The sequence below is a fragment of the Entelurus aequoreus genome, linkage group LG14 (genome assembly GCF_033978785.1).
Source record: "Entelurus aequoreus isolate RoL-2023_Sb linkage group LG14, RoL_Eaeq_v1.1, whole genome shotgun sequence".
Taxonomy (NCBI): domain Eukaryota; kingdom Metazoa; phylum Chordata; class Actinopteri; order Syngnathiformes; family Syngnathidae; genus Entelurus; species Entelurus aequoreus.
In genome coordinates, this window is record NC_084744.1 from 28,929,199 (window position 1) to 28,955,223 (window position 26,025).

Consider the following 26,025-nt stretch of genomic DNA (forward strand, 5'->3'; position numbering starts at 1 on the left):
AGACACAACTATGACCATAATGACAACACCTCCTTGTTTTCGTTTAACGCCATCTTGTTTCGTCCCCCATCTTGTCTTCTTCTTCTTCGTTGTTTAACAGCAGATGAACGCTGAATTAGTGCAAGACCGCCACCTGCCGGATGTGAAGGATATGACTTATGGCTTACAGGCCGGAGAATGACGTTATACATTGTTTAAAAATACATATTCATGTCAAGTATACTCACTCAATAAACATTAACGATAATACTCAAAATAATGTTTTAAAAAATAATTTAATATCATGTTTTGCTCAGTTTGTTTTTAAGTCCGAACGTTTCTCCCATGTCTTCCATTTTCTGCTTTATTCTGATTCGTTCTCTTTTGCATTTAGTACAATATAAGATACATTATCTACACTGCAAAAAGTCAGTGTTAAAAAACAAGAAAAAAAATTACAAAAATTAGGGGTATTTTATTTGAACTAAGCAAAATTGTCTGCCAATAGAACAAGACAATTCGGCTTGTCAAGACTTTCCAAAACAAGTAAAATTAGCTAACTTCAATGAACCCAAAAATACCTTAAAATAAGTATATTCTCACTAATAACAAGTGCACTTTTCTTGGTAGAAAAAAGGAGACCTTTTTGCTCAACATGTTGAAAAATATAAGTAAAAATAAGTAAATGCTAGTGCCATTATCTTGACATAATGATATCGCTCGGCATCATATTTTTTTTTTTTCATGAATAAAGTAAGAAATTAATACTTTAAAAAAGTTTTTATACTTGTGAGTGTTGATGACACAGCTTTGCAACAGTTGATATTCTAGTTTCAAGCATGTTTTACTCAATATAGGTCATCAAATCTCAGCAACAAGCTGTAATATCTTACTGAGATCATTTAGGACCAAAACACTTAAAACAAGTAAAACACTCTAACATAAAATCTGCTTAGTGAGAAGAATGATCTTATCAGACAGAAAATAAGCAAATATCACCCTTATTTGAGATATTTAATCTTACTTAGATTTCAGTTTTTGCAGTGTACTGTTGCAGGATTATTACGTTTGTCACATTTCCCCGACCCACATCTTCATCACGTATTTCATAATCAATTACTTGACTTCTGATTTACTCATTTGACAATTAAGTGTTATTATTGCTCGCTTCACATATTTGTCTGCTTGTTCGTTAAACTAATTTGAACTACGTTCCCCCATTTCGGGAGAATACAAATATTATCATTCAAGGCTTAGGTCAGGCTGATTACACAATTACCGTATTTTTTGGAGTATAAGTCGCCCAGGATTATAAGTCGCACCGGCCGAAAATGCATAATAAAGAAGGGAAAAAACATATATAAGTCGCACTGGAGTATAAGTCTCATTTTTGGGGGGACATGTATTTGATAAAAGCCAACACCAAGAATAGACATTTGAAAGGCAGTTTAAAATAAATAAAGAATAGTGAACAACAGGCTGAATAAGTGTACGTTATATGAGGCATAAATAACCAACTGGTATGTTAACGTAACATATTATGGTAAGAGTCATTCAAATAACTATAACATATAGAACATGCTATACGTTTACCAAACAATCTGTCACTCCTAATCGCTAAATCCCATGAAATCTTATACGTCTAGTCTCTTACGTGAATGAGATAAATAATATTATTTGATATTTTACGCTAATGTGTTAATAATTTCACACATAAGTCGCACCCCCGGCCAAACTATGAAAAAAACTGCGACTCATAGTCCGAAAAATACGGTATTCCTGTAAAAGTATTTCAACACTTTTATGTGGAAATGTTTTTATCTCAATTATTAATCATATTTAAAAATAGTTTAACATTACAAACCATTTATTGATTTATTTCTTAAGCAGTACCTTGAAGGCCTACTGAAAGCCACTACTACCGACCACGCAGTCTGATAGTTTATACATCAATAATGAAATCTTAACATTGCAACACATGCCAATACGGCCGGGTTAACTTATAAAGTGCAATTTTAAATTTCCTGCAAAACTTCCGGTTGAAAACGTCTTTGTATGATGACGTATGCGCGTGGCGTCAATGGTTGAAACGGAAGTATTCGGACACATTGAATCCAATACAAAAAGCTCTGTTTTCATCTCAAAATTCCACAGTATTCTGGACATCTGTGTTGTCGAATCTTTTGCAATTTGTTTAATGAACAATGGAGACTGCAAAGAAGAAAGTTACCAGGAGGACTTTGAGATGGATAGCAGACGCGCTAGCCGCCGACCTCACCTTGACTTCCTCCGTCTACGGGCCGCCGACCGCATCTATGATCGTCGCTCCGTCGATCGCTGGAACGCAGGTGAGCACGGGTGTTGATGAGCAGATGAGGGCTGGCGTAGGTGGAAAGCTAATGTTTTTAGCATAGCTCTGTGAGGTCCTGTTGCTAAGTTAGCTTCAATGGTGTCGTTAGCAACAGCATTGCTAGGCTTCGCCAGGCTGGAAAGCATTAACCGTGTAGTTACATGTCCATGGTTTAATAGTATTGTTGATCTTCTGTCTATCCTTCCAGTCAGGGGTTTATTTCTTTTGTTTCTATCTGCATGCTATCACGTTAGCTCCGTAGCTAAGGTGCTTCGCCAATGTATTGTCGTGGAGATAAAAGTCACTGTGAATGTCCATTTCGCGTGCTCGACTCTCATTTTCAAGAGGATATAGTATCCGAGGTGGTTTAAAATACAAATCCGTGATCCACAATAGAAAAAGGAGAAAGTGTGGAATCCAATGAGCCAGCTTGTACCTAAGTTACGGTCAGAGCGAAAAAAGATACGTCCTGCACTGCACTCTAGTCCTTCACTCTCACGTTCCTCATCCACGAATCTTTCATCCTGGCTCAAATTAATGGGGTAATCGTCGCTTTCTCGGTCCGAATCGCTCTCGCTGCTGGTGTAAACAATGGGGAAATGTGAGGAGCCTTTCAGCCTGCAACGTCACACTACTTCCGGTACAGGCAAGGCTTTTTTTATCAGCAACCAAAAGTTGCGAACTTTATCGTAGATGTTCTCTACTAAATCCTTTCAGCAAAAATATGGCAATATCGCGAAATGATCAAATATGACACATAGAATGGATCTGCTATCCCCGTTTAAATAAAAAACATTCATTTCAGTAGGCCTTTAATGACTATTTCAAGCTTAATAGGGTTTTGTAACACAAGGTGGACTGACAGTCTTGTCTTTAGAGTAGACAGACAGTCACTTTGCAGAGGACTTTCAAAAAATGAAGTTATTGTCTTGCGTGTGTTCTCAGGTGTGTTTGCATGTTACTTTTGACGGAGAATCGTTTGTCACAAAGAGGACAACTGAAAAGTGTTTCTCCTGTGTGTGTTCTCATGTGTATTTGCATGTTGCTTTTGTTAGAGAATCTGTTGCCGCACTCTGAACAACTGAAAGGTTTTTCTCCGGTGTGCGTTCTCATGTGTATTTGCATTTTACTTTTGACGGCAAAACTTTTGTCACACAATGAACAACTGAAAGGTCTTTCTCCCGTGTGCGTTTTCATGTGTTGGGCCAAATTAGAGTTTCGAACGAAGCCTTTTGCACACACTGAACAACTGTAGAGGTTTTCCCCTGTGTGTACTTTCATGTGTGAAAGCATGGTTTCCTTTCGACTGAACTTTTTCCCGCAGTTTGAGCAAATGAAAGGTTTTTCTCCCGTGTGCGTCCGCATGTGTCGAATCAACTTGAAGTTTTCACCAAAGCTTTTTGCGCAAACGGAACAAATGAAGGTTTTTTCTCCTGCGTTTGTTCTCACGTTTGATTCCATACTTGCATTATCGTGTGACGTTGTGTCGTCACTATCTGATAGTGGAGCTAAGAGCTTGTCTGCTTGTGATCCTCCACAGTGGTCTCCATCAGCTTCTGTTGTCATGTGTTGTGTTGAGCTGCTGCTTGGAGGCTCCGCCTCTCTCTTCTCCTCACCTGGACTGTGATGAAGCTGTGAGGACTCAGGTGGTTTGTCTTCATGCTCTTCAGTCTTCACAGAGACAACAGTCAGTGGAAACTTAAGATCAGCTTCCTCCTGCCCGAGAAGACACTCTCCTTCCTGAGGTATCCACAGTTCCTCCTTTTCCTCTTTAATGTGGGGGGGCTGTGGATCCTCCTGCTTCAGCTCCAGCAATTGAGGAGGAGGCTTTTCTTGATGACCAATCAGCTGCTGGACGTCTGCAGGACACACAAATATTATTGTGAAAAATGATCGTTGTTGAGCAAATTTCCACAGTTTAGATTATACTTCTCAGTTTTACCCTTAATTTTCATCTCCTCTGTGACTTTTTCCAACTTTAACTTAGTAGACTACAATTTCATGCCAGGTCTGAAGGAAGCAGCACACATTACATCCATTACATCCATTCACTCATGTCAGCGCTGAAATACAAAACCCCAAACCAGTGAAGTTGGCACGTTGTGTAATTCGTAAATAAAAACAGAATACAATGATTTGCTAATTCTTTTCAACTTTATTCAAATTAATAGACTGCAAAGACAAGACATTTTATATTAGAACTGAGAAACTTCATTATTTTTTGCAAATAATCATTAACTTAGAATTTAATGGCAGCAACACATTGCAAAAAAGTTGGCAGAGGGGCATTTTTACCACTGTGTTACATGGCCTTTCCTTTTAACAACACTCAGTAAACGTTTGGGAACTGAGGAGACACATTTTTGAAGCTTCTCAGGTGGAATTCTTTCCCATTCTTGCTTGATGTACAGTTTAAGTTGTTCAACAGTCCGAGGGTCTCCGTTGTGCTATTTTAGGCTTAATAATGCACCACACATTTTCAATGGGAGACAGGTCTGGACTACAGGCAGGCCAGTCTAGTACCCGCACTCTTTTACTACGAAGCCACGCTGTTGTAACATGTGGCTTGGCATTGTCTTGCTGAAATAAGCAGGGGCGTCCATGATAACGTTGCTTGGATGGCAACGTATGTTGCTCCAAAACCTGTATGTACGGTACCTTTCAGCATTAATGGCGCCTTCACAGATGTGTAAGTTACCCATGTCTTGGGCACTAATACACCCCCATACCATCACACATGCTGGCTTTTACACTTTGCGCCTATAACAATCCGGATGGTTCTTTTCCTCTTTGGTCCGGAGGACACGACGTCCACAGTTTCCAAAAACAATTTCAAATGTGGACTCGTCAGACCACAGAACGCTTTTCCACTTTGCATCAGTCCATCTTAGATGAGCTCACGCCCAGCGAAGCCGGCGGCCTTTCCGGGTGTTGTTGATAAACGGCTTTCGCTTTGCATAGCCGAGTTTTAACTTGCACTTACAGTTGTAGCGACCAACTGTAGTTACTGACAGTGGGTTTCTGAAGTGTTCCTGAGCCCATGTGGTGATATCCTTTACACACTGATGTCGCTTTTTGATGCAGTACCGCCTGAGGGATCGAAGGTTCATAATATCATCGCTTGCGTGCAGTAATTTCTCCAGATTCTCTGAAGCTTTTGATGATATTACGGACCGTAGATGGTGAAATCCCTAAATTATTTGCAATAGCTTGTTGCGAAATGTTGTTCTGAAACTGTTGGACAATTTGCTCAGGCATTTGTTCACCGAGTGGTGACCCTCGCCCCATCCTTGTTTGTGGATGACTGAGCATTTCATGGAAGCTGCTTTTATACCCAATCATGGCACCCACCTGTTCCCAATTCACCTTTTCATCTGTGTGATTTTCCAAATAAGTGTTTGATGAGCAGTCCTCAACTTTCTCAGTCTTTTTTGCCACTTGTGCCAGCTTTTTTGAAACATGTTGCAGGCATCGAATTCCAAAGGAGCTAATATTTGCAAAAAATAACAAAGTTTTCCAGTTGGAACGTAAAATATCTTGTCTTTGCAGTCTATTCAATTGAATATAGATGAAAAGTATTTGCACATCATTGTATTCTGTTTTTATTTACCATTTACACAAGGTGCCTGTGGAGTTGAAACTCAGTGTGAATGAAGTGTCCCTGCCCTGGAAGTAAGGAGCTGTCTCCTCCTTAATCTTACTCCTTGGTGAAGTACCAGAAAGAACTACATTTCCCAGAACACCAAGGTCAAGATGGCCACCAATTGGCTGATTCAAGGCAGCTGTTAAGGAATGGTGGTGCTGTCTCATTTCATGCAAGCAAGCAGAGCGGCAAGACGCAAAAATCTACAAGACCCATCTTTAAAAGACTTCCAACACACCAATGGTCGGTGAATATACCCACTTTGCAATATGCTGAAATGCTTATTTGTTAAAACTCACCTTGACATGTTGGTTTACTTACCTGTCTTAAATTGTTTTTAGTTTGAACCACAGCAAATTTACTCCAACCTTGAGCATTGATTGCATCTGGGTATTTTCTTACTGTTTGATAATTAAAAAGCTTGAGTTAATTGAATTGTTAAATAAGCTCAATTTAAAGGGATAAAAAGTCAAAGATTATGGTTCAAAGTTAAAAGTAATAAAGATAAAAGCAAAGTTGAAGGATAAAAATGTTAAAACTTTTGCTTAAAGTTAAGCTAATTATACTTACCTTTATACTTACCTTACTAATTAAGCTACCTTATTAATTAAGCTAATTATACTTACCTTTTACTTACCTTTACTCCGTTTGGTGGATTTACTCAGTTCCATCATGGTAATGAATTTACATGATTGATTACTTAATTGCATGATTAGTTAAATGATTAATTGAGTGAACGATTAAGTAATTAAACGATTGATTGATTAAATTAAATGATCAATTAATTTTGACTTCTTTAAAGTGACTAAAACTACTTTTCTGATTTACTTGTTTCATTTTACTGAAACTGGTTAATTTGACAGTGCATTCACATGCATTTAATCTAAGTGTCTAGAGTCCTTTTGAAAAGTAATGTTAGATAATTTAAAAGTTTAAACAATGGTATTTAAAAGTTTGCAAATTTAACTTTAAAAATAATACCTGTTTGAGTCAGTTGAATTTGAACCTTTTTGTAAATACCTGTACATATATTGTTTTTCCATTTGTTTCTTTGTGTTCGAAGGTTAACAACCTGATTGAATGAAGATCAACAGAAAAGAAACCAACAAAGCCAAAAAGTTGGATAAATAAAGTTGATCAATTGGAAATCCGAGTTGTCCTGGTGTCCTTTACGGAGTCAATAAGTGGAACTTGACAGTTGTTAACCACGGACCAGCCCTGGACAGTGAAGATCAAAGGCCTCAAGACCCAGGGGAGCTGTGGACGCCGGAGAAAACGGGATAAAGATGGCCGAAGAGGTATTGGGGAAGACTGCCGTGATCCTCAAGCAGGAAAGGACGACAGCCAAGAGGAACCTGACCAGAGTGGCCAACCTGATCTCCAGAGGAGCAGGCACCATGCTGCAATCTGAACTAAAAGAGGAGTTTGTCAAGTTTGCCGACCGTTTCACATCACTGCTGGATGCCAACGAGGACTTCAAGATTGGCCTGGAGGCTGACGTCAAGAAGGATGACCCAGATGGGGAGCTCGAGAAACAGCAGGAGGATGACATCCGAGCAACTATAAAAGATGCCGAAGATAAGATGGCAGAAATCAAGGACATTGTCCAGACCAACCTGTGGGGAAGATACGGGAAGACTGAGCTGAAGGCAGCGATTTCCGAGGCAGAGGACGCCATTCAAAGGGCTGAAAATGTAGCAGTTGAAAGCAACAACGTGGAAGGCTATGACGTTTACCTCACCCTGCTGAATGAGACGGTGAGTGTTACCATCCATACCATGGCCCATTGGGAGAAATGGATGCCTCAGCACTTAAAGGACGAGATGGATGACAAACTAACACAAGTGAAAGCAGCTCACTACAGGCTCAAGTTGAGGAAAGCTGAATTCGCCACATCCAGGAGGCTGGCTGATCAAGGTGCAGGAGGACGACCTGGCCAACCAACACATCCCATTGTGAGGATAAAGCCTACATCCCTACCAGTCTTCCATGGGAGCAAAATAGACTTTCACAGGTGGAAGAAGGATTGGGAGAGCCTCCAGAAACAAGGGGAGCCGACTGGATCACCAGAGGTAAAGAAGATCCAGCTGTTGGAGAGCGTCAGTGATTCCATTGCCAAGGAACTAAGACTGTCCACCTACACCACAGCAACAGATATCTTCAGGGTCCTCGAAAACAGGTACGGCAACAAATCAACGATCACAGTCGAAATCTTGGAAGCGCTGGACAAGATGGCACAAGTCAAGGGGAACCAGCCCAGGAAGGTCATTGACCTAATACAAGCTGTGGAGAAGGCCCTGGCTGACCTGACGGAGCTAGGAAACTCTGGAGCCATCAGAAACCCCCTCGTCATCAGGTCGATTGAAAGCAAGTTACCAGATTTCATAAAAAGAGACTGGCTGATGTATATGGTTGAGCCCACCAACCGTGTAACCCCAGACAACCATTTTGATATGCTCCTAAAGTTCCTAAAGAGCCAGGAGGAAATACTGGAACGACTCGAGCAACTAAAGCTGGTGGACAAAGCGGAAGAAGCAGACAGGAAGAAGCCAGAAAGAAAGTTTGCATCTACCAGGGCTACGAGTAAAGATGGTGACGAGGTCTGTGGCATTTGTGGTGGTGGTGGGCACACCAACAAGATCTACTTTTGCAAGAAGTTTAAAGGCTTGAAGCTACATGAGAAGAAAATGGCCCTGAAGAAGCTGGGAGCGTGCAGGAAGTGTCTTGGGTATCACGACGCAGGTGGCTACTGCAGAGACACCTTCCTATGCGGAAACCAAGACTGCAAAAGGGCAAGCGGCACACCTGACCACCACTACTTCCTATGCCCAACAGCAGAGGCCAGAAGAGAAGGAAGCAAAGGTGCAAAAGGAGGAAAAGAAGGAAAAGGTAAATTCACTGAGGAACAGGAGGCCTTCTTGTCACAACTTGCCCCAGAACTGGCAGAGAAGGGCAGAAAGGCATTCTCAAACCGAGCCTCAATGACTCTCAAATCAGCGGGCCAGTCTGAACTGCTGAAGGAAACTGGGCTGGCTGAGTTACCAGTGATGATGATGTTGATGATGGTCACAGCTAACGCAGGTCAGAAGATTGGCACACTTATAGACCTGGCATCCGACACAAATTACATCACTCACAAAGCTGCCGAAAGACTTGGCCTGAGAAGTGAAGACATAGCGCTGGTCGTACATGGAGTTGGAGGCATGACAATGAAAGTCAGGACGAAAAGGTACCTCCTGAAGGTCCGAGTCAAGACTCCCAAGGGGACTGAGCGAGCACATCAACTGGTCTGCTATGGCCTGGAGCAAATTGCAAAGGTCCATCAAGCAACTGAACCCGAAAAGTTGAAAAGCTTCTTCCCAGATGTCCAGCTTGAGGAGTTAGAAAGACCAGAGGTAGTCGAGCTCCTCATAAGCCATCGCGAGGGACGACTCGCACCCCAAAGACTAAAAGTCATCGGTGACCTTGTCCTATGGGAGAGCCCCCTGGGCAAAACAGTCGGTGGAGCACACCCTGACTTGCTCGAAGAAGTGGAGGTGGCAGCATATGAGTCAAGAACCCACTTTGCCCGCTCCATGAGAACCGCTGCTGTCCGATACCAAGAGATCACAGTCCCAGCGTCTGAGCCAGGCCGGCTACAGCAGGACGATGTGGCCCACGCAACTACATCTGCCAGTAACCGTGAATTTCTTGATTGGTGGCACTGGGACAGCATCGGAGCTGCATGTGAGCCGAAATGTGGAAGCTGCCGGTGTGGAAACTGTCCTCCAGGAGGAAAGGACATGACCCTGGCGGAGGAGAGGGAGTTTGAGATCATTAAAGGAGGACTCACCTACAAGATGGAGGACTCTCACTCCTCAACTCCACACTGGGATGCCAAATATCCCTGGACTGAAAATCCAGCCTCTCTCCCCAACAACAAAAGAGCAGTCCAAGCTTGCTTCTTGAGAATGGAAAAGCAACTGAGCAAAGACCCAGACTGGAAAGTTGCATATTCCACCCAGATCCATGAAATGGTCCAAAGAGGCGCAGCCATAAAACTCACCAATGAAGTCATGGAGAAGTGGAAAGGACCAGTTTGGTATGTCAGCCACTTGGTGGCGCCAAATCCCCATTCAGTGACTACACCAGTTCGTATTGTCTGGAACAGCAGCCAAAAATACAACGGAGTGAGCATGAATGATCTTCTCCTAAAAGGACCAGATGTTCTCAACCCCATCAGAGCTGTCCTGCTCCGATTCAGAGAAGGAGTGAACGCAGCTCTGGGCGACATCAGAAAGATGTATAACTCTGTCTGGTTGGAAGAGCGAGAGATGCATCTGCACAGGTTCCTGTGGAGAGACAGCCCAGAAGAGGAAATCAGTGAGTATGCCGTCACCAGAGTCAATATGGGCGACAAACCTGCTGGCTGCATTAATCAATTGGCCATGAGGGAAACTGCAAGTCTGCCCAACTTCACTCACCTGCAGGATGAACGCAGAGTCATTGAAGAAGACAGCTACGTGGATGACCTGTTGACCTCCCACAATGACCTGAACAGACTTGACCAAATCACAGCTGGAGTTGAAGAGGTCCTAAAGGCTGGAGGCTTCTTCCTCAAACCATGGGTCAGGTCAGGGCAAAGTGGGAGGAAAGAAACTGAAGCGGATGTCCTAAAGCCAGAGCAAGGAAACACCTTGATTCTTCCAAACCAAATAAGAGAAGGAGAGAACAAAGCCCTGGGCATCGGCTACCAGGTGGACAAAGACAAACTGTACATGCTGACGGCGGTTAACTTTTCCAATAGGAAGAAAAAGATGAGAGTTGGCAAAGATCTTCTTGAAGAGGAGGTGAGAGCTGAAACGCCTAACCCACTGACGAGGAGAGCTCTCCTAAGCCAAGTTGCTGCACTGTACGACCCAATCGGCCTAGTTGCACCGGTCAAGCAGAAGGGAGCAATTCTCGTCCGTAAAGCATTCCAAGAAGGAGGGGGTGGCACGCTGACCCAAGAAACCTGGGATCAACCTCTTTCAGAAAGACTCAGGGAAGAAGCCATACAGCTCTTCGAGGAATATGCCCAGCTTGGACAGGTGAAATTCCACAGGAGCCTCACACCGCCCGACTGGAAAGGGAAACCCTACGGCATCACATTTTCTGACGGAAGTGACAAAACCTATGGTGCTGTGATGTACGTCAGATGGGAGACAAGTCACGGAACTGAAGTTCGATTCGTGGAAGCAAAGGCCAAACTGACACCCCTGGACCAAAAGGGAGATGCTGTAAAAGCAGAAATCTGTGGCGCAGTCTTTGCTGCCAGAATTCGGAAGTACGTGGAGAAACATGCCCGTATGAAGATTGAGAAATGGTTCCACCTACTGGACAGTCAAACAGTCCTCGGGGCCATCCAACGAGAATCATACGGATACCAAACCTTCTTCGCCAACAGAGTGGGCGAAATCCAGATGTCCGGGCCAGTGCAAGACTGGTGGTGGACCAGAGGAGATCTGAACATTGCTGACTTAATAACAAGAGGAGGCAATCCCAAAGACTTAAATGAGGAATCCACATGGCAAAACGGACCAGAGTTCCGGAAGTGGCCAGTGGAGGAGTGGCCTATTCAGTCAGCTGGAGAAGTTGCAGCCCAGGCCAGGGAGAGTGTAAACAAGCTTCAAAGAAAGGCATTCTCTGCTGCACTGACCAGAGCTCAAGCTAAGATGAGTCGGCAAAAAGAAGACCCACTGGCCACTCCGGAAAAGGAAAGTCCCTGTGAAGAATCGAAACCTATTATGCCAAGAAGAAAACCCACTAGCTGGGTGAAACATCTTGTGGTTGTAAAAAGGTTCAGTAGCCTGACAAAACTGATCAGAGTTGTTGCCTGGACACGACGAGCTGCCGAGCAGTGGCTGAAGAGGAGGTCGAACCCAGGACAACCAAAGTGGGAGGCAACACCCAAGCAGGCTGGATTGGCTGGCACTGAACTAGAAGGTGCACGTGAAGACGTCTTCCTCGCAGCTCAAGAAGGTGTAACATTCCCAGTCACTACTCTGAGCAGATTGGCAGTATTCAAAGATGTGAAAACTGGACTCCTCGTTTGTGCAGGGAGGATCCAGATATTTAACGAAGATGAGACAGCCGTGCCAGTCTTGCCATTTGAAGCATGGGTGTCAACATTGCTGGCACAAGAATCCCATGACGCTAACCACGAGGGGGTAGCAGGAACCCTTCTACGGATGAGGAAGACAGCGTGGATAATAAAGGGCCGGAGAATTGCCAAGAAAGTAGTTGACAGCTGCATAGTTTGCAGAAAGAACAGAGCAAAGAAGTGTCAACAAATCATGGCAGACTTACCTCCAGAGCGAACCACCCCAGCTGCTCCTTTTGAATTCACAACCATGGACCTATTCGGCCCTTATGAAGTGAAGGATGAAGTCAAGAAAAGAACCAGACTGAAAGTGTGGGGAATCGTCTTCAGTTGCATGGCCTCCCGTGCCATACACACTGAACTAGTGAGTGACCAGTCATCCCAAGGCTTCCTCCTCGCCTATCAGAGGTTCACGTCACTCAGAGGACATCCCAGGAAGCTCTGGTCAGACCCCGGCACAAATTTTGTGGGCGCCAAACCTGCTCTGGAACAGCTGTACACATTCCTTGACCGACTGGACAAGTCTCAAGTCGAAGACATGGCTGCCAACCATGGAACAGAATGGTCCTGGAAGATCCACCCTGCGGATTCTCCCCACAGAAATGGTGCTGCAGAAGCGGCTGTCAGAGTGGTCAAACGGGCCCTGACCAATGTCGGCGGAGATGGTGTCTTCACCTGGGGTGAATTTCAAACCTTCCTCTACATGGCTGCCAACCTTGCAAATGAGCGACCAATCGATGCAAGAACTCAAAGCAGGGAAGACTGTGTGGAATACATCACCCCGAACTCTCTGCTCCTAGGGCGTGCCAACCCTAAGGGAGATCCTGGAGACTTCCAGTTTGATCGCTATCCTTATAAAAGACTGCAAGTAATTCAAGCTGAAGTCACCAAATTCTGGAAGAAATGGAGCCAACTAGCTGGACCCAACCTCTTCATAAGAAACAAATGGCACACCAAAGAGCGAAATGTTTCTGTCGGAGATGTGGTCTGGTTGGCTGACCAAAATGCCCTGAGAGGACAGTACAAGCTGGCCAGAGTAGTCAGAGCCAATACGGACAGCAAAGGCATCGTAAGAGACGTGCTTGTGAGGACCTTTCCCAGCTATCCTGTCCCCATCAAGAAGACAAGCGACAAAGAAAAACCGACCACGAAAACCAAGAGGCTCAGACATCAAATCCCAGCAACAATCCTGCATAGGGATGTCAGACGCCTCATCATTCTAATTCCCATTGAAGAACAAAGGAAAGAAGGACCTGTGTGACCCCATTGGGTTTTGAAAACCATGAGGGCCAAGTGGGAGGTGTGGAGTTGAAACTCAGTGTGAATGAAGTGTCCCTGCCCTGGAAGTAAGGAGCTGTCTCCTCCTTAATCTTACTCCTTGGTGAAGTACCAGAAAGAACTACATTTCCCAGAACACCAAGGTCAAGATGGCCACCAATTGGCTGATTCAAGGCAGCTGTTAAGGAATGGTGGTGCTGTCTCATTTCATGCAAGCAAGCAGAGCGGCAAGACGCAAAAATCTACAAGACCCATCTTTAAAAGACTTCCAACACACCAATGGTCGGTGAATATACCCACTTTGCAATATGCTGAAATGCTTATTTGTTAAAACTCACCTTGACATGTTGGTTTACTTACCTGTCTTAAATTGTTTTTAGTTTGAACCACAGCAAATTTACTCCAACCTTGAGCATTGATTGCATCTGGGTATTTTCTTACTGTTTGATAATTAAAAAGCTTGAGTTAATTGAATTGTTAAATAAGCTCAATTTAAAGGGATAAAAAGTCAAAGATTATGGTTCAAAGTTAAAAGTAATAAAGATAAAAGCAAAGTTGAAGGATAAAAATGTTAAAACTTTTGCTTAAAGTTAAGCTAATTATACTTACCTTTATACTTACCTTACTAATTAAGCTACCTTATTAATTAAGCTAATTATACTTACCTTTTACTTACCTTTACTCCGTTTGGTGGATTTACTCAGTTCCATCATGGTAATGAATTTACATGATTGATTACTTAATTGCATGATTAGTTAAATGATTAATTGAGTGAACGATTAAGTAATTAAACGATTGATTGATTAAATTAAATGATCAATTAATTTTGACTTCTTTAAAGTGACTAAAACTACTTTTCTGATTTACTTGTTTCATTTTACTGAAACTGGTTAATTTGACAGTGCATTCACATGCATTTAATCTAAGTGTCTAGAGTCCTTTTGAAAAGTAATGTTAGATAATTTAAAAGTTTAAACAATGGTATTTAAAAGTTTGCAAATTTAACTTTAAAAATAATACCTGTTTGAGTCAGTTGAATTTGAACCTTTTTGTAAATACCTGTACATATATTGTTTTTCCATTTGTTTCTTTGTGTTCGAAGGTTAACAACCTGATTGAATGAAGATCAACAGAAAAGAAACCAACAAAGCCAAAAAGTTGGATAAATAAAGTTGATCAATTGGAAATCCGAGTTGTCCTGGTGTCCTTTACGGAGTCAATAAGTGGAACTTGACAGTGCCAACTTCACTGGTTTTGGGTTTTGTACAACAGCCTATCCATATATGAATGTCAAAGTTTGTACCATTTTTGGGGGTGAGACAGTCCTGTCCTTCTACGAAGAGGACTGTTGCTTCTTGCGCAGTCTCAGCTCGGACCGTGAAGATGTCCTGGGAAAACGATTGGACGTTCAATTCCTCGTTCAGGCGCACGGCCCCGCTGTCCCTCCCTCCATCAGCCAGCTCCGGTATCTGACTCTGGGGTTCAAAACTTGGCTCCGCCTGCTCCACCTTGCACGCCAACGTGTGGTCCTCCTCTTCCACTTTCACCCTCCTGTCCTCTCCAGAGTCGGCAGCCCCAAACTTTTCAGCACTCTCGTAGCTCCCGAGCTTGGTTTTAAGCTCTGCAAATGTTAAATTGTCATCCCTCTGTGTCACGTGAACAGAGAACGGTTTGAAAACATCAGGCAGGCCCTTTAATAAAACCGCGGTGAGTAGGCCGTCACGCAAAGTCTGTCCTGCGTTCCGCAGTGCCGTGACAGCGGCCTCTGCACGGAGGATGTAATCCGCGACGCTCTCGCTCGCTCCTTTTTGAAGCGACGTCAATTCCGTGTACAAACTAACTACACATGGCTTGTCCTTGCCAGCGTAATGGTCTCTCAAGATTCGCAGAGCCTTCCTGCCATCATCCGCTGCATCTCTCATTACGAGGGACAAACTTTTATCGTCCAACAGCTGAACTAGAACGGCGTACGCCTCTTCATTTTTGTTGCCATCTTCCTCCACACCGTCATCGTCTTTACCGGGCGGTTCGCCCGGTATGGTGCTTTTTAGGTCCAGGAGATGCAGATGCGCCAGAAATTTGGTTTCCCACAGTTCATAATTGTTTTCATCTCCGTCAAAACACAAGCGGTTCCATGGACTCGTAAACTCTTCCTTGGGCCCACAACCTGTTGACGCAGACACATTAGAAAGAGCTGCAAAGATCGGAGGACGTAGCACAAAGCTACGACACGTTTGGTTTGCACTCACACAGCAGCTATTGATTTAATCACTAAGCCGGTTTCACTACTTCCGGTAAAGACGCATCACCACTACCACCACCATGTGACCATACAATCAACAAATAGAACACTATTTACCGTATTTTTCGGACTATAAGTCTCAGTTTTTTTCATAGTTTGGTCGGGGGTGCGACTTATACTCAGGAGCGACTTATGTGTGAAATTATTAACACATTAGCGTAAAATATCAAATAATATTATTTATCTCATTCACGTAAGAGACTAGACGTATAAGATTTCATGGGATTTAGCGATTAGGAGTGACAGATTGTTTGGTAAACGTATAGCATGTTCTATATGTTATAGTTATTTGAATGACTCTTACCATAATATGTTACGTTAACATACCAGTTGGTTATTTATGCCTCATATAACGTACACTTATTCAGCCTGTTGTTCACTATTCTTTATTTATTTGAAATTGCCTTTCAAATGTCTATTCTTGGTGTTGGCTTTTATCAAATACATTTCCCCAAAAAATGCGACTTTGGTGCGACTTATTTATGTTTTTTCCCTTCTTTATTATGCATTTTCGGCCAGTGCGACTTATACTTTGAAAAATACGGTACATATTTATACATTTGTTTAGCCTGGAAAGTCCCAATGAAATTCCAAAAAGTGAAATTTAATTGTTTTTAATACTTAAAATTATTATTTTTTTTAAATTAATTAATTGATTGATTGATTTATTTATTTATTTTTGTCCTGTCCAGCTTCTCGGGAAAATTATAATACTTTTTTTTAAGATAACAATGAATAGAATTTAAGACCATGTCAAAAAAAGTACAAAGACATATAGAAAAATCAAAAGCCCAGAATTACAAAACCCAAGACCAGTGAAGTTGGCACGTTTGTGTAATTCGTAAAAAAAAAACAGAATACGATGATTTGCAAATCCTTTCAACTTATATTCAATTGAATAGACTGCAAAGACAAGATATTTAAAGGCCTACTGAAAGCCACTACTACCGACCACGCAGTCTGATAGTTTATATATCAATAATTAAATCTTAACATTGCAACACATGCCAATACGGCCGGGTTAACTTATAAAGTGCAATTTTAAATTTCCCGGGAAATATCCTGCTGAAAACGTCTCGGTATGATGACGTTTGCGCGTGACGTCAAGGATTATAGCGGACATAATGGGACAGCATTGTGGCCAGCTATTAAGTCGTCTGTTTTCATCGCAAAATTCCACAGTATTCTGGACATCTGTGTTGGTGAATCTTTTGCAATTTGTTTAATGAACAATGAAGACAGCAAAGAAGAAAGCTGTAGGTGGGATCGGTGTATTAACGGCCGGCTGCAGCAACACAACCAGGAGGACTTTGAGTTGGATAGCAGACGAGCTACCGTGAGTACGCAGCTTTGGCTTCCAAACATTTGATCGCTTGCCCGTCTGTGCGTGCCGCTATGTGCATGTCACGTACGTAACTTTGGGGAAATATATGTGCTGTATGAACTTTACGGAGGTGAACGGTACTTTGGGCTGTGGGATTGAGTGTGTTGTGCGGGTGTTTGATTTGTATTGGCGGGTTATTTGCACGGGAGGGGGAGGTGTTTGTTATGCGGGATTAATTTGTGGCATATTAAATATAAGCCTGGTTGTGTTGTGGCTAATAGAGTATATATATGTCTTGTGTTTATTTACTGTTTTAGTCATTCCCAGCTGAATATCAGGTCCCACCCGCCTCTCACAGCATCTTCCCTATCTGAATCGCTTCCACTGCCCTCTAATCCTTCACTCTCACTTTCCTCCTCCACGAATCTTTCATCCTCGCTCAAATTAATGGGGAAATCGTCGCTTTTTCGGTCTGAATCGCTCTCGCTGCTGATGGCCATGATTGTAAACAATGTGCAGATGTGAGGAGCTCCACAACCTGTGTCGTCACGCTACTTCCGGTAGGGGCAAGGCTTTTTTTATCAACGACCAAAAGTTGCGAACTTTATCGTCGATGTTCTCTACTAAATCCTTTCAGCAAAAATATGGCAATATCGCGAAATGATCAAGTATGACATAGAATGGACCTGCTATCCCCGTTTAAATAAGAAAATCTAATTTCAGTAGGCCTTTAATGTTCGAACTGAGAAGCTTGATGTTTTTTGCAAATGATCATTAACTTAGAAATTAATGGCAGCAACACATTGCAAAAAAGTTGGCATAGGGGCATTTTTAATAATAATAATAATTGTGAAGTGAATTATATTTATATAGCGCTTTTCTCTAGTGACTCAAAGGGCTTTACATAGTGAAACCCAATATCTAAGTTACATTTTTAAACCAGTGTGGGTGGCACTGGGAGCAGGTGGGTAAAGTGTCTTGCCCAAGGACACAATGGCAGTGACTACGTTGGCAGAAGCGGGGATCGAACCTGGAACCCTCAAGTTGCTGATACGGCCCCTCTACCAACCGAGCTGTACCGCCCCAATTGGCTTTATTGTCTCAGAGGAGAAATTTGTCTTGGACATCAAGACACAGCGTTTTACATACATACATACATAGATACAGTTCATCCGACAATACAGTGACGACAGTGAACAGTGCGCAGGTATATCAGTTGGTTATGAGATCACACATTACACTCCCCCCTGTATTGCACACCTCCCATATTGCACCATCCCAATATTGCACTCCTTATTATTGCATCCGGTTATTACAGCAGTTTTCTGTTAAGTGCTTTGATTGCCAGTGGGACAAAGGAAAATCTATACCGGTCTAGTTTGTATGTTGCTGTTCTGTACCGTTTACTATTTGGTATCAACACAATTTCACCAAATCACGGGTGATTTTAAAGACCCTGCTTCCTCACGGTCTTTTCAAAATAATTCTTGAAGGGAACAAGGGGGCTGCATTACCACTTTTCCTTATAACAACACTCTGTAAACGTTTGAGAACTGAGGAGACACATTTTTGAAGCTTCTCAGGTGGAATTCTTTCCCATTCTTGCTTGATGTACAGCTTAAGTTGTTCAACAGTCCGGGGGTCTCCGTTGTGCTATTTTAGGCTTCATAATGCGCCACACATTTTCAATAGGAGACAGGTCTGGACTACAGGCAGGCCAGTCTAGTACCCGCACTCTTTTACTATGAAGCCACGTTGATGTAACACGTGGCTTGGCATCGTCTTGCTGAAATAAGCAGGGGCGTCCATGGTAACGTTGCTTGGATGGCAACATATGTTGTTCCAAAACCTGTATGTACCTTTCAGCATTAATGGTGCCTTCACAGATGTGTAAGTTACCCATGTCTTGGGCACTAATGTATAGCTAGACGATAAAATAAAACAAAAAAACAAACATCCGTATTGCACACCAGGAAAAAAGAGTAATCTAGAGATGTCCGATAATGGCTTTTTTGCCAATATCCGATATTGTCCAACTCTTAATTACTGATTCCGATACATACAGTCGTGGAATTAACACATTATTATGCCTAATTTTGTTGTGATGCCCTGCTGGATGCATTAAACAATGTAACAAGGTTTTCCAAAATAAATCAACTCAAGTTATGGAAAAAAATGCCAACATGGCACTGCCATATTTATTATTGAAGTCACAAAGTGCATTATTTTTTTAACATGCCTCAAAACAGCAGCTTGGAATTTGGGACATGCTCTCCCTGAGAGAGCATGAGGAGGTTGAGGTGGGCGGGGGGTGTGTATTGTAGCGTCCCGGAAGAGTTAGTGCTGCAAGGGGTTCTGGGTATTTGTTCTGTTGTGTTTATGTTGTGTTACGGTGCGGATGTTCTCCCGAAATGTGTTTGTCATTGTTGTTTGGTGTGGGTTCACAGTGTGGCGCATATTTGTAACAGTGTTAAAGTTGTTTATACGGCCACCCTCCGTGAGACCTGTATGGCTATTGACCAAGTATGCTTTGCATTCACTTGTGTGTGTGAAAAGCCGTAGATATTATGTGATTGGGCCGGCATGCAAAGGCAGTGCCTTTAAGGCAGGAGTGTCCAAACTTTTTCCACTGAGGGCCGCACACGGAAAAATTAAAGCATGTGGGGGCCATTTTGATATTTTTCATTTTCAAACCATAACAAAATATATGCATTTTTTATTTATTTTACCTTTAAGGGTCCCGGGGACCATAAAGAGTCTCAGTCATTAAAATGTTAAAAATAAGTCTTTTTTTTATTTTTTATTATTATTTAACGCTTACAGTAAATCTCTATATCAACTTCAAGTTGATATAAAGTAATACAAATTAAAAAAAATATTTTTTGGCTTTTCTGTCAAAAACCACTTAGTTTTTTTATAGTAAAACTGAAATATGCAGTATTTAGTAATTAGAGCCCTAAAATATCAATAATGCAGGACACCATCGATTTTAATTATTTCATATTTTTGAGTAATCACAGTGAAAAGATCAATAAAAAATCACTAAATATATTTGGGATCCAAAAGGTGCCCCACTCTCATAAAGTGATACATTTTTATTAGGTTTTTCTTTTACTTTCAACACTTAAGTTACGAGATCAACTTCAGATATATCTGTCCATTTTATGCTGGAACTATTCTTTTGTTTGTTTTATGCGCTTTTGTCAAAGAAAACTTTGATGTTTTTATATGGCTACTACACAATATATGCAATATTTACCACATAAAACATTTTAAAGTGAAATATTTGAAGTAATTAGAGCCCTGAAAATAATTCATTATAACATGGATTTTTTGTCTTTTTTTTTTTTTTTGAGCAATGGCAAAAAAATTAAAATGAAGAAGGACAAAAGAAAAAAAACAGCCTGCATGGCAGCTTTTGTGTCAACATTGCAACTTTTTCTCGTTAGATTTCACCTCATTTCACTTTTTTTTAATGTTCTTTTTTATTTTTACAATAGTATTTCCAGAATGTGTGGCGAGCCGGTAAACAATTAGCTGCGGGCCGCAAATGGCCGCACTTTGGACACCCCTGCTTTAAGGCACGCCCCCAATATTGTTGTCTGGGAGAAATTCGGGAGAATGGTTGCCCCGGGAGATTTTCGGGAGGGGCACTGAAATTCGTGAGTCTCCCGGGAAAATCGGGAGGGTTGGCAAGTATGACTGGGAGACACAACATCTCTGTACTTCTCCCTACGTCCGTGTACCACTCCGTACAGCGGCGTTTTAAAAAGTCAGGAATTTTTACTTTTTGAAACCGATACCCATAATTTCCAATATTACATTTTAAAGCATTTATCGGCATCTCTAGTTCTGAGTTATAAGCTTGGTGGTGGAAGGCATCGTGCTTGTATGTGCGATACACAGATGTGAAAAATGATGTGCCGCCATATTTTTATAGCTCTCCTTCTTGCGAGTGTAGAAGGAAGTGTGGCCGACCACGATAGTTCACTTTAGTCATGTTAAATCCAGGTCACATGGTTGCAACCCAGCAATAATGAAGGATATTTCTTTGGAAGTGGTCGTGTTAAAAAGCAACCACCCTAAAAGAGAATGGTGGACCCTGAATGAAAATAAGTTAAAAACATTGTATTAGATGATATGTGGATGTTGTGCTTACTTGGACTGCGATGAAGCTGTGAGGACTCAGGTGGTTTGTCTTCATGCTCTTCAGTCTTCACAGAGACAACAGTCAGTGGAAACTTGCTGACATCAGCCTCCTCCTGCCCTAGAAGACACTCTCCCTCCTGAGTGATGCACAGTTCCTCCTCTTCAGCTTTAACGTGGGCGAGCTGTGCGTCCTCCTCTTCCTCTTTAACATAGAGAGTTGATTTACTGGGTGAAAACCTTTATAAAAAGGGACAAGCCAGCATTGCTCAAAACATTCCTAAAAGTCATAACAGAACATGAATGACCCGGTGTAAAATGAGCAACTCCATTTTATCAATGCCTATATTTTGTTCTTGTTTTTTGTATGCATGTCCCCCCATGTTCCTTCAGGAGAATTGACAGAGTGTGTGTACCTTCAGTGATGAATAATGAGCAGAGGCAGAGTTTAGAGTGTTTTCTTTAGCTTGCTTTCCATTTTTATGTACTCACTGTCCAGGTGCCATTTGACGCCCGGTATCATGCTAATTAGTTGCCTGAAAGTGGGTGACACCACTGTAGAAATAGCCTGCATGTCTTCTAGCACATACGCTGCAATGGCTCTATTAATGTTGTCCTGGCTAGCAGTGCCTCGTTAAAATCCAGTCGCTGTTGCTTAGGAGGTGAAGTGTGTCTCTCTTTACTAGCTTCGTCGAAGCATGTTGCTTTTGTAGCTGTTTCAGCAGATTTTAATTGCTGTTTTGAGCAGTAGATAGGATCTTTGATCCAAGACACAACTTACATTTAACTAAAATGTTATTTTCTTTGTGGTCGACAAAAGAAAAGTAGTGAGAATATCTCCATGTCAAGAAACTCGGCCTCGCCACGATGTCTCGTTAGTAAACACAGACACGCCCCCTTCCACACACACACACACACACACACACACACACTCACACACACACACACACACACACACACACACACACACACACACACACACACACACACACACACACACACACACACACACACACACCTCTTCTCCATCGCCTCTTCTGCAGCGCTCCAATAAAACGCACTCCGATCTTCTCAGTTTCTAGCCGATACTACATAAAAAATAACGTAAAATAACGCAGTAACGCATCATGTAGTAACGGTAACTGAGTTACTGAATATAAAAAATAACGTGTTAGATTACTATTTACCGCCGAAAGTAACGGCGTTACAGTAGTCCCAACACTGGATATAAATAAATAGATTACTGTACAGATAAATATATTGCAGTTTTGAATATGCATCCACGTTTATGGATGTAGGTTATATTGTCTTTTATATTCCAGCGAGTTAATCCATTTTGGGGGGGTTGAGGGGATTATTATGGTGTTTTTAAGGAACTTTTACCTAAACATGTTTTGCTATATGGTGGGTTTTTGGTTGAGTATCTCCATCTTGTTAAAGCACTGCTCCCACATTCACTTGGAGACGATCTACGACACGCTGAAGGAAAGTCAGTCACCTTTATGTTCTTTTAATAAATCAAGTGTTGACTGCTTTGGCTATTGAACGATGATTGACAATGAATGTTTACTTTCACTTATTGATGCATGTAGGTCAGAATCGGGAAGTAAAATTATCCATGAAACTATGAATTATCCATCCATCCATCCATTTTCTACCGCTTGTCCCTTTTGGGGTCGCTGGAGCCTATCTCAGCTACAATCGGGCGGAAGGCGGGGTACACCCTGGACAAGTCGCCACCTCATCACAGGGCACTATGAATTATATTTATTACAATTAAAAATGGCCCCACCAACACGTCTTCCTATGAGGAAGCAGTGCCTGGGGAAACTGTGGTGGGCTCTCCCATTTCTGGGGCTGAGGTTGCTGAGGTAGTTAAAAAGCTCCTCTGTGGCAAGGCCCCAAGGGTGGATGAGATCCGCCCGGAGTTCCTTAAGGCTCTGGATGCTGTGGGGCTGTCTTGGTTGACAAGACTCTGCAGCATCGCGTGGACATCGGGGTCGGTACCTCTGGGGTATCGGACTGTCTGGTTGTGGCGGTCCGCTCCCTGTACGATCAGTGTCAGAGCTTGGTCCGCATTGCCGGCAGTAAGTCGGACACGTTTCCAGTGAGGGTTACCCCGCCAAGGCTGCCCTTTGTCACCAATTCTGTTCATAACTTTTATGGACAGAATTTCTAGGCGCAGTCAAGGCGTTGAGGGGATCCGGTTGGGTGGCTACAGTATTAGGTCTCTGCTTTTTGCAGATTATGTGGTCCTGCTGGCTTCATCTGGCCAGGATCTTCAGCTCTCACTGGATCGGTTCGCAGCCGAGTGTGAAGCGACTGGTATGAGAATCAGCACCTCCAAGTCTGAGTCCATGGTTCTCGCCCGGAAAAGGGTGGAGTGCCATCTCCGGGTTGGGGAGGAGACCCTGCCCCAAGCGGAGGAGTTCAAGTACCTAGGAGTCTTGTTCACGAGTGAGGGAAGAGTGGATCGTGAGATCGACAGGCGGATCGGTGCGGCGTCTTCAGTAATGCGGACGCTGTATCAATCCGTTGTGGTGAAGAAGGAGCTGAGCCGGAAGGCAAAGTTCTCAATTTACCGGTCGGTCTACGTTCCCATTTTCACCTATGGTCATGATCTTTGGGTTATGACCGAAAGGACAAGATCACGGGTACAAGCGGCCGAAATGAGTTTCCTCCGCCGGGTGGCGGGTCTCTCCTTTAGAGATAGGGTGAGAAGCTCTGCAATCCGGGAGGAGCTCAAAGTAAAGCCGCTGCTCCTCCACATCGAGAGGAGCCAGATGAGGTGGTTCGAAAATCTGGTCAGGATGCCACCCGAACGCCTCCTAAGAGGTGTTTAAGGCACGTCTGATCGGTAGGAGGCCATGGGGAAGACCCAGGACACGTTGGGAAGACTATGTCTCCCGGCTGGCCGGGGAGCGCCTCAGGATCCCCCGGGAAGAGCTGGACGAAGTGGCTGGGGAGAGGGAAGTCTGGGCTTCCCTGCTTAGGCTGCTGCCCCCGCGACCCGACCTCGGATAAGCGGAAGAAGATGGATGGAATTCAAAATATTAAGTGACTGTTTGAGTTTTGTGTAAACATGTTGTTACACATTGTTACAAATAGAGAGGAACATCAACCTAATAAATATTGTGGGTATGAAAGGGTCTCGTTTTCATGAACAATATAAAAACAAAGCAGTGCATCATCCTCACGAGACTATAGACAATCTATTTTAAGAATAGTGTTAATAATCAAATATAAAGTTAGTAAAGATGTGAGAGTAAGAAGTACACAAACCTGTTCTGTGTAACACAACTTGATGTTTCTTGAAAACAGCGTCCACTAGTTGATGTTGTCGCTCATTCTCCTCTTTGGTTGGACAAAGTTCCTCCTCATACTTTGCTATCGTTCTTTCGCACATTTTCACACAATCACAACACTTTACACTCACATTTGATCTCTACTTAGCGATGTGTCGATAACCTCCGCCTCACCTTTGTGAGCAGCTAACAAGCTAAGCTGGCAAGACAGCTATCAACGCGCGCATACTAATGCATTCGGATTCAAACAATCATTAACGTCGTCTACTCCATTACACGACATATATACGCACAGACACACAAACTAAACAATATTGACTACAGACAAGTATTCCTTTTCCAGCAACCGCCATCTTGCTTTTTTCCTCGTCCTGCTTTGTTTACGCCCGGTGTTGTCAGATCTCGCGAGAGAAACAAGCCAATCGGCTCTTCTTCTTCCTGGCGGGATTGAGACTGAGCCAATCAGTGGCCACAATACTGGTTTGGTCCTATTTCTTGGCTAATACTACTGTTGAATTGATATTGTAAGTTCATTTAGCCATTTTAAAGCTAGGGAAACGCCTTATTTAGAGTAATAATACGTAGATTTAAAAAAAATCGGCAATAAGTGAGGCCACAATCTTCGAAGCATGATGTGATTTTTGATTGATTGATTGAAACTTGTATTAGTAGATTGCACAGTACAGTACATATTCCGTACAATTGACCACTAAATGGTAACACCCCAATAAGTTTTTCAACTTGTTTAAGTCGGGGTCCACGTAAATCAATCCATGGTGAGGGACGACTGATTATTTTGAAGTAGGGATGTCCGATAATGGCTTTTTGCCAATATCCGATATTCCGATATTGTCCAACTCTTTAATTACCAATACCGATATCAACCGATACCGATATATACAGTCGTGGAATTAACACATTATTATGCCTAATTTGGACAACCACGTATGGTGAAGATAAGGTCCTTTTTTTTTTTTTAATTAATAAAATAAAATAAGATAAAAAAATTAAAAACATTTTCTTGAGTAAAAAAGAAAGTAAAACAATATAAAAACAGTTACATAGAAACTAGTATTTAATGAAAATGAGTAAATTTAACTGTTAAAGGTTAGTACTATTAGTGGAGCAGCAGCACGCACAATCATGTGTGCTTACGGACTGTATCCCTTGCAGACTGTATTGATATATATTGATATATAATGTAGGAACCAGAATATTAATAACAAAAAGAAACAACCCTTTTGTGTGAATGGGGGAGGAAGGTTTTTTGGGTTGGTGCACTCATTGTAAGTGTATCTTGTGTTTTTTATGTTGATTTGATAAAAAATAAAAAAAACAATACCGATAATAAAAAATAAAAAAACGATACCGACAATTTCCGATATTACATTTTTAAGGTCTTTATATTTCTTAATATTGTAACCTATTTTTATACCATGAATTGATTTACGTGGACCCCGACTTAAACAAGTTGAAAAACGTATTGGGGTGTTACCATTTAGTGGTCAATTGTACGGAATATGTACTGTACTGTGCAATCTACTAATAAAAGTCTCAATCAATCAATCAATGGGCTT

General features: G+C 42.3%; 2 protein-coding genes across 5 annotated transcripts; one reads left to right on the plus strand and one right to left on the minus strand.

Moving 5' to 3' along the window:
* On the minus strand, positions 1-24,866 carry LOC133664601 (zinc finger protein 568-like). Of its 4 annotated transcripts, XM_062069365.1 has the most exons (5): positions 24,426-24,865; positions 21,157-21,348; positions 14,675-15,538; positions 3,946-4,188; positions 1-133 (listed from the first exon to the last, which is right to left on the minus strand). In XM_062069365.1, exons 1-5 carry the CDS (start codon positions 24,547-24,549, stop codon positions 9-11), a joined length of 1,548 nt encoding a protein of 515 aa, XP_061925349.1. In that variant the 5' UTR covers positions 24,550-24,865; the 3' UTR covers positions 1-8. The 4 variants fall into 4 exon arrangements, with proteins under 4 accessions (XP_061925349.1, XP_061925348.1, XP_061925351.1 ...); XM_062069364.1 differs by lacking the exon at positions 1-133 and having other exon boundaries at positions 223-4,188; positions 24,426-24,864; XM_062069366.1 differs by lacking the exons at positions 1-133; positions 3,946-4,188 and adding an exon at positions 5,863-5,955 and having other exon boundaries at positions 14,612-15,538; positions 24,426-24,866.
* On the plus strand, positions 11,558-13,624 carry LOC133664638 (uncharacterized). Its single transcript, XM_062069440.1, has 2 exons — positions 11,558-11,972; positions 12,051-13,624. Exons 1-2 carry the CDS (start codon positions 11,666-11,668, stop codon positions 13,352-13,354), a joined length of 1,611 nt encoding a protein of 536 aa, XP_061925424.1. The 5' UTR covers positions 11,558-11,665; the 3' UTR covers positions 13,355-13,624.
* Positions 24,867-26,025: the final 1,159 nt, after the last annotated feature.